The 8,442-nt window shown below is 37.6% G+C and overlaps 2 protein-coding genes across 6 annotated transcripts; one reads left to right on the top strand and one right to left on the bottom strand.

Moving 5' to 3' along the window:
- Positions 1-1,713: 1,713 nt before the first annotated feature.
- Positions 1,714-3,033, top strand: Sf3a2 (splicing factor 3a subunit 2). The gene is made up of 3 exons (XM_017612689.1): positions 1,714-1,905; positions 1,959-2,788; positions 2,945-3,033. The coding sequence occupies exons 1-2, from the start codon at positions 1,806-1,808 to the stop codon at positions 2,660-2,662; spliced, it is 804 nt and encodes a 267-aa protein (XP_017468178.1). The 5' UTR covers positions 1,714-1,805; the 3' UTR covers positions 2,663-2,788; positions 2,945-3,033.
- Positions 3,034-3,360: 327 nt separating this feature from the next.
- LOC108360417 (uncharacterized) lies at positions 3,361-7,719 on the bottom strand. 5 transcript variants are annotated; one of them, XM_017612685.1, is made up of 4 exons: positions 7,610-7,707; positions 7,453-7,522; positions 7,135-7,399; positions 3,361-4,191 (listed from the first exon to the last, which is right to left on the bottom strand). In XM_017612685.1, exons 2-4 carry the CDS (start codon positions 7,492-7,494, stop codon positions 3,488-3,490), a joined length of 1,011 nt encoding a protein of 336 aa, XP_017468174.1. In that variant the 5' UTR covers positions 7,495-7,522; positions 7,610-7,707; the 3' UTR covers positions 3,361-3,487. The 5 variants fall into 5 exon arrangements, with proteins under 5 accessions (XP_017468174.1, XP_017468175.1, XP_017468173.1 ...); XM_017612686.1 differs by having other exon boundaries at positions 7,656-7,674; XM_017612687.1 differs by lacking the exon at positions 3,361-4,191 and adding exons at positions 6,106-6,814; positions 6,879-7,072 and having other exon boundaries at positions 7,453-7,714.
- Between the last annotated feature and the right edge of the window lie 723 nt (positions 7,720-8,442).

Genomic DNA, 8,442 nt, shown 5'->3' with positions numbered 1-8,442 from the left:
AAATTTTTTAAGCGATTAAATCCGCCAAAAATACATTTTCAAAGCTATCTTACAAATGCTTATATCAAGATATAAAAAGCTCACACAAATATTGCCACTGGTATAACTTATATCTACCGACCAAAATAACAGCTGGGCAGCAATGAATTTTATCCTGTGGAGACGGCCAGTAACGCAAGCGATATTTTCCAGCGCGTGAAGACGGCCGGTTAAAAGCGGTTTAGGGGAGCCTAGCCTATCAAAAGCAAGTGTAGGGGCGAATAGAGGTGTTAATGTCCATTTTTCATCGCCACATTGCAGAGAAACTCTTCCTTATTTGAAACATTTTTTCTAGATGAACAGGACGATGTTATCTTTGTAGGCATGAAAGATCTACGAAGGCGGAAACTGATAAAATGGTATTCTGATGTTGCGACACTATCAAGAAGGCGACGAGAGTGTTTTGAAATGAGTTTCCACATTGCTTAGTACAAATTGCTCAACTTTTTGGAAAGCATCGTCTTAAGCGAAGGGCACATTGGCGCGATTTTGTCGTTGCGAATCCGCAAGCCCAAAAATTACAACAATGCTACCCATACATTTTAATGCGCTAGCGCACACTTGCACGATTCCGTCGCTGCGAATTTTTCGAACATTCAATGTTCCTCTTTATGACGCGTTCGAAACGCGGCTTGCAGCGTTTTGAAGGCGTCAAAGAAGAAGAAGAAAGGTGTCACAGCAATAAAGGCAAAGAAAAAAAAACGTGTAATGTACAAAAACTAATAAAAACGTTCGTAATAATAGTATTTTGTACGATTTGGGCACGCCGAGTGCGAAAATACACGAAATAAAGGGAAAATTGAGTGAATTGTACATCGGAAATCGACGCGAAAAAATCGCTCAAGTGTGCGCACGTTTGCGGATTCGAAGTTAACAGCCGAATTCGCAACGTATTCGCAACGACAGAATCGCGCCAATGTGCGCTTCGCTTAAATCGTACTAATTATCAAGCATATTCATATTCGAAATAAAGTCGATGAACGTTTTTTGACAGATATTCTATTGCAATCGTGAGTAGAATCGGTATTGGGTACCGAGTATTAGCAATTTAGGAATGCAAATTTTGGGGAGTAACATCGATACATCGATGTTTCGATGCATCGGAAATATGAACATCGATTCTAAAATACATCGCCAGAAAAACATCGACATATCGATGGTTTCCGATGTTTCGAGATTTGTTAGGAAAATTTAATACTTTTCAATTCCAACTCTGTGTAATTCAATTATTGCCTTATTTATTTACCATTCCCTCCCTATAAATAGAATAGAAATGCATGCCGTCATAAGCTCGCTAAGCCTAAAGTTGCAAGGCCCAATTTCATTGAAATTTCAACGGGATCCCGGTCCTTTTTTAATGACTAAGTATGCATTTTTAATATCGAAAGATAAGAGTAAACTCGGAATTTCTGAATGTTCCTTTTAAAAGAAAAAATATATAAAAATTCATGGCCAGTCAAAAAATTTTAGGAGCATAATTCGATGTTAAAACATCGCTGAAACTGGCATCGATGTATCGTCAATTTAGCGATTTTAGGAAATTGGAAACATCGATGGCAAACATCGAATTTTGAACCGATATTATCGATGTTTCAAAAATATCGATGCATTGTTTGCATCCCTATTAGCAATTCAGCACATCACTAATATTTTCGACTGCCGTGCAGATTTTTGGTAAATCATTTTATCGATCTTATTTATATTGAAGTATTTGTATACATAATTACTTGTTTTCAATATGCAATTTACCCCCGCCGTATAGAAACATGGATTTTCAAAACAGACCCGGCGGTAAAACCGGCAGTGGGGGGGTCGCATCATGGTCGGAAACTAATCGCGATCGCAAGGAGCGTCTTCGCCTACTTGGTAAGATATAATGTTTTTAACATGGTTAAGTTAATAATAATTTTTCCTTATAGCCTTGGAAACAATCGACTTGAATAAGGACCCTTATTTTATGAAAAATCATTTGGGTTCGTACGAGTGCAAGCTTTGTCTGACTCTTCATAACAATGAGGGCAGTTATTTGGCCCATACACAGGGTAAAAAGCATCAAGAAAACTTGGCACGACGTGCTGCTAAAGAAGCCAAGGAAGCGCCATATGTGCTTGCGCCAGAAAAACCGCGTGTTGAACCGAAAAAGTTTGTAAAAATAGGTCGCCCCGGTTATAGAGTGACTAAACAACGTGACCCGAGCAATGGTCAGCAATCTTTACTTTTCCAAATCGATTACCCTGAAATCACTGATGGTATCATCCCACGTCATCGGTTCATGTCCGCTTATGAACAAAAAATTGAACCCCCGGATCGTAAATGGCAATATTTGCTCTTCGCCGCTGAGCCATACGAGACCATTGCATTTAAAGTTCCGTCACGAGAAGTAGAAAAAACCGAGGGGAAATTTTGGACACATTGGAATCGCGATACGAAGCAGTTTTTCCTACAATTTTCATTTAAATTCGAACCAAAAATCATCCCACCACCTCCACCACAACTTCATCGGGCACTGGGCCCTGCTGGCGGTTTCCCGATGCCTGGTCCACCACGTCCGCATCACATGTTCAATGGTGTGCCACCGCCACCACCAATGGGTGTGCTTCCTGTACCGCCACCACCCATGTGAGAGGAGGAAACAACTCCCGTCAGCAGTGGCAATGGCTGATTGCTGCGGAAGTTGTATTAAAAGCATTGCGGATAAGATTTCTATATAAAAAAGTGAACATTTTGGTGTCATAAAAGATCAAAAATACTTGAGGGATTCACAGCGATGTCGTAAGTGTCGTAAATAAATGTTTAGAGAATACATAATATGACTTTGATGGTACTTTGCAAACCCCTTTAACATATTTTTGGGCGTTTAAAGTTTACTACATACAACAATACGACACTGTTGTTAATACCCCAACTGTATTAAAAATTTATATGTATGTACGCTGATTAATCCCATCTCACACCAATAGTCCTCAAAATATAAAAAAGTTATAAAAAATTAAATTTGTTTTTCAGTGACAAGCGTGAGTAGCTATTACTTCTTTTTAACCGGCTTCAAAAAAGGACGTTATCAATTCACCGGAATTCCATTTTTGTTTATAATCATAATCGTAGTACAAAGCGCAAAAACAATATCAAAATGAAATATATTTTTATTTGTATGTATGTATGTATATTACCGCATAACTTTGGACCACGTCTACTGATTTCTTTTTTTAAAGGAAAGGTGGTACCTCAGAGATGGTCCCATACTAATTTGGTTTAGATCCTATCATTGGATCACGAAGAAATTAACGGTGCTCTTAAATTTTTCTGAGAATTGAGTTCGGTTTTGTTTTATGCTTAAAAATTACTTTTCTTGTGATTATATGTAAATAAATTAATTAGTCCGTCAAACCGACTTAACGGTAATCCTAAATTTTTATATGAGAATTGAAGTCAGTTGTGTGCTTAAAAATTACTTGTTTCTCTTGAGTTTCATGATGGCAACTCGTTCTTTGATATTTAAATCTTGCATTGCTATTCGCTCCTGCATTTGTATTTCCAGCTTCTTTAACCTCTCATGGCTCTCAAGCTCCCACTTCCGAAGCTCTTGCATTTTAATATCTTTTTCCTTTTCGTAGCAGAATTTTTCCTTTTCAAAATGAAATTTTTCAATTTCCAGAGCTAATTTTCTTTCCTCAAAGTCCGAGTGGCCATTCATTTCTAGCCCACTGTTGAGCTCATCAGACTCACAGTTTATACTAGAAGACTTATAAATTGAATCTGAGTAGTCCTTTCTGTGGGAGGTGGCTTCCATTGATGAATCTGAAGCTTCATTTGAAATGTGGTCAAACCCACCTGCAGAAAGGGATAGACTAAGCTCCAGCTCATTTTTTATATCTGGACCGGCAGATTCGGATTGTTCGAACTGCGTATGTTGTTGTGCATGGGTTTCCAACCTCTGAAAATGTCTTATTGGGCTTACCCGAACTCGAACGATATCACTATCACCATTGTTGGAGGTTATTTTAGCACATTTAGATAGGTCATTTTTGGAATCGCTTTGTTTGAAGTATTGAGGAAACTCTACTGATTTAAATGAGCATTGCATATCGATTCCGTGTCGATTTGATATGTCCTCGAAAACATCAAAAAAGTTGCACATTTTCAAAACCGTTTCTAATGAGAAAATGCATTAAGATATTTCAAATGTTATTGTTTCTCAAATGTGTAATTTACCTCGTCGAATTTCTTCGCTTAGCGACTTTGCCTCAGTTGAGCTTTGCCAGCATTTGGCTTTTGTATACTGAACGCGCAAATTTCTGACTTTACTGCGCACTAGTCGTCCTTCAATCGCTATTTTGGATTGATTAAGGAAGCGCTGGTAATACAATCGTGCGTTGGGTTTTTCAATTGGCAAGTTGTTGCGTACAAAATCTAATAGATTATTCTGTTCCTGTTCGCTCCACTTGTGCACCGGCCCTTTCCGCAAACGCTTTGGTCTCTAATAAACCATGAATTATTAATTACATTGTTAACTAAGCAATTCACTTACATTCTTAACGGCTTTCCGCCCTTTGCTTGGAAAATCGTGAAACGCCATTATTCAAGGGCAGCGCTGGTATTTGTATTTCGTATTCATGCGAAGCAGCGCGAAACGAAATTAACTGTAAATCGGATTAATCATTGTATAACCGGCCTCAATTAGAACGAAATGTAACATCAGAAAACTTTAACCAGTTCCCCCTAATATTTTATTAGGAACGCAGTCCTAAATACAAAATGTAAACAAAAATGTAACTAGGAATGTTCGATATCTTATCGATATTTCATCGTGCGATAATAGATTTGTTGAATCGATATTCCCAGGTCGATATATCGAAAACATGGACATGAACCAATTGGAACAGATCTGACCGGTTGAGAAGCAGCCATTTGTAATAGCAGTTGAGAAAAAAGTGTGTGACGTTCTTAATTTTAAAGGTTGCTATTTCCGTTTTGTTTCTTTCTTTATGTGTATTTTGTCGGTGGTTTATTTCGGTGATTTTTAAGGGATTTTTTTCAAATTTTTTGTGCAAATGTAATTAAAATGAAGTGTGCGGTGTTCGGTTGCAAACATACGTACAAAAATAATAAACTGGTTAGCACAAAATATTGCTTGAATTTTTTCTTTATGTTTCGTCTTCATATTCTTTGTTTGCTTTTCAAAGTAAATAACATGGCGCCGAAATTACAAAGGACAGCCAAAAAATTACTTTTTCTTTTGCTTCATATTGTCAGATCTTATGTAGTTGGATCATGGACATGGATACTTTACCCGGAATCATGATTCAATAATACAAGGTTAGATAATTATTGACAGTCGCGGTTTGACACTCCCTTACCAAAGGGCTGCACCTCCCTACTCTAATGCAGTGTTCTTCAAACTGTGGGTCGTGACCCCTTGGTATGTACGTTTGGGGTCGCGCATTCAAAAGATCGGAAAACACTGCTTTAATGCTATTTGTTATTCCGTGATGTTTAATCATTAAATCTATTGTTATAAGTTTTGAAAGATAAGAATAAATAAGTGAACTCAAACAAATTTCTTATTCAGATGTTGTTTGGACTATCGGATCGGATCCAGTTCCAACGGAGTAGTTGTTGTTGTTGTAGCGACTACAACAACCCCGCCCAGATCGGTTAATATCTCAGTCGTTGTCGTCAAGTTTCACTAACGGCAGCCCTAAGAAGCTTGCAGCCTCATTTGGGTCGGTCCATAGGGACAAAGGCGTTAGGGTTGTTGGGTATACGAAGAGATGCTTCGAGTCATGAGGTGTCTCTCCGCATGCCGGACACTCATTCGGCACATCCGCATTTAGTCTGCTCAGGTATGAGTTTAACCTGCTGCAGTAGCCAGAGCGAAGTTGGGCTATTGTGGTTCTTGTCTCCCGAGGCAGATGAAGCCCAACGGAGTAGTAGTATGCACCTCTGCCACCCAGCCCCATTGACGGTATACATATAGTTATTCAAAGTAAAAGACTAAGAAATAAAAAAAAAATGTATGGCAAAGTTTATAAATATTAAATTTACACTTTTTTTAAATTAGCGCATTAAATTCTTTTTTTATTACATGGGGTCATTTTGGACTTTCTTAAACGTGAGGAAAAAACGATCCCGGCTAAGGGTCAAGCAAAACAAATCGTCAGATCATTCTTTGTTGTGCAAAAATTTCGTGCGAGAATTTTGTGCTGCGTCCTGTTGAAAAGCGAATGTGTATATATGTATGTGCACTCTATACATAGTGTCTCCCAAAAATTAACGATTTTGAATTGTCAGTCATTTTGCGCATAAGCGATATGTTTTAAATACAGAATTTAAAAAAGGTCGCAGGTTAATTCTCTTTTCTTCGCTCTAGTTCCATAATGGCAATTCGTTCCTTGATATTTAAATCACGAATTGCTATTCGCTCTTGCATTTGTAGTTCCAGCTTCCTTATCCTTTCTTGGCTCTGAAGCTCCCACTTTCGTAGCTCTTGCATTTTGAAAAATTTTTCTTTTTCAAAATTGAATTTTTCAATTTCCAGAGCTAGTTTTCTTTCCTTAAAGTCGCGCTCGTCAAACATTTCATGTCTGCTGTTCAGTTCATCCGACTCACAGTTTATACTGGAAGGTTCATTAAATGACTGTTTGTGGGGGGTATCCCCCATTGATGAATCTGAAGTTTCATTCAACATATAGTCATATCTAATTGTAGAATCATGTAGGCTAAGTTCCTGCTCAATTTTTACATCCGGCTCCGCGAAATCCGGTACAGGTTCGAGCTGGGAATGAAGTTGTTTTCATGTGTTAATTTTTTTAATCTTTAAAACTTCTTTTAAGGCTTACTTGAGTTTGAACAGTATCACTTGTACCAACGCAGGAAATTATATGACCGTATGTACCTAGATCATTTTTTGGATCACTTAGTTTACTATATTGGGGAAACTCTAAGGATTTGAGTGAACACTGCATATCCATCCCGTGTCGATTTGATATCTCCTCGAAATCATCAAAAAAATTGCACATTTTCAAAACCATTTCTGTATCAATAAAATAAAAACAAAAAAATTTGTACTAATTCAAATATGCTAAACTAATGTACCTCGTCGCCTTTCCTCACTCAGCAGCATTGCCTCATCTGAGCTTTGCCAGCATTTTGCTTTTGTATATACAACACGCAAATTTCGCACTTTGCTTCGCACTAGTCGCCATTCAATCGCTATTTTAGAATGTTGGGAGAAGCGCTGGTAATATAATCTTGCAGTCGGTTTCTCAATTGGCAAGTTGGTGCGTAAAAAATCGATTAGCTTCCTCTGTTCCTGTTCGCTCCATTTGCGTATCGGCCCTTTGCGCATGCGTTGTGGTCTCTTTATGGACAATAAATTTTTAGTTACAATTTTAATCAACCTAAATCGCTTACATCCTTAATATCATTATATCCTTCCATGGGAAATGTATCCATTATATGAAGACAGTTGGGTTTCTCAAAGCTACATCAAACAAAATGATTAAAGGTAAATCGCTTGATTCATATTTTATTCGAGATCAATTAAAACTCTAGCATTTGGTTTATATACCAAATAATATTTTTCCACAATTTTTATAGTTGATGAAAACTTCAACCTGTTAGACTAAAATAATTGCCGTCATACAAAATGTAAACAAATTTCGATAGATTCCATATCATCGTTTTCCGAAAATGTATCGATCGCAATTTAATTAAACCCCTTTGTAGAGTTTACATAATATTACGTTCTCATTGAGCCATAAACTTGAGTTTAACGTTTTGGGTCTATGAACAACTATCAAGTGTTTAATGGGCTGTTTTTGCTTACGCGTTAAAGCAAATTTAGCGCATTTAGCTCTAAATGTACATTTATCCATACAAAATTCATCACCTAAATGCAACTCCATTTTTGCATTATGAATCTAAATGCTAAAAGCAACCCTGTGATCTTCCAAAATTTCCACGATTCGAACATGGTTTAAGCTTGATATACAGTTCAATGCGAGCGTGAGCGTAAACTTTCGCAAAAACAAATAATTCCATTTGTATTCTTATGGACGCTCACACACATCTGTCAAAACTTGCCGTTCAAGGCCGGTCCACATAGAACTTTCGTGTTGGCTTTGGCGTTGGCGTTGGTTTGACAGAACGCACGTTAAAAGTATGCTTGCTACAATGAGCGCTTGGCAGCGAATGCTTGGGCCACTACATTAACATACTAACGACAGATAAATTAATATTTCATATCAATAATTGCATTAAAAACGATATTTCTTGCCCGCACTTGATTAAAAAGGAAAATATTTCACATAATTTTATTTATTTGCAACAGCTGACGAGCGACGCACGCGAAAAGATGAGAGTTGGCCATCTTTTTGCTTTGTGTTGGCGTGAGCGCACATC

The sequence above is a fragment of the Rhagoletis zephyria genome, unplaced genomic scaffold, assembly GCF_001687245.7.
Source record: "Rhagoletis zephyria isolate East Lansing unplaced genomic scaffold, Rhagoletis_zephyria_1.1 Rzeph_scaffold_00567, whole genome shotgun sequence".
Classification (NCBI taxonomy): Eukaryota; Metazoa; Arthropoda; class Insecta; order Diptera; family Tephritidae; genus Rhagoletis; species Rhagoletis zephyria.
Note: the sequence above shows the minus strand (reverse complement) of the source record. Positions and strands in the feature narration are given on the sequence as shown.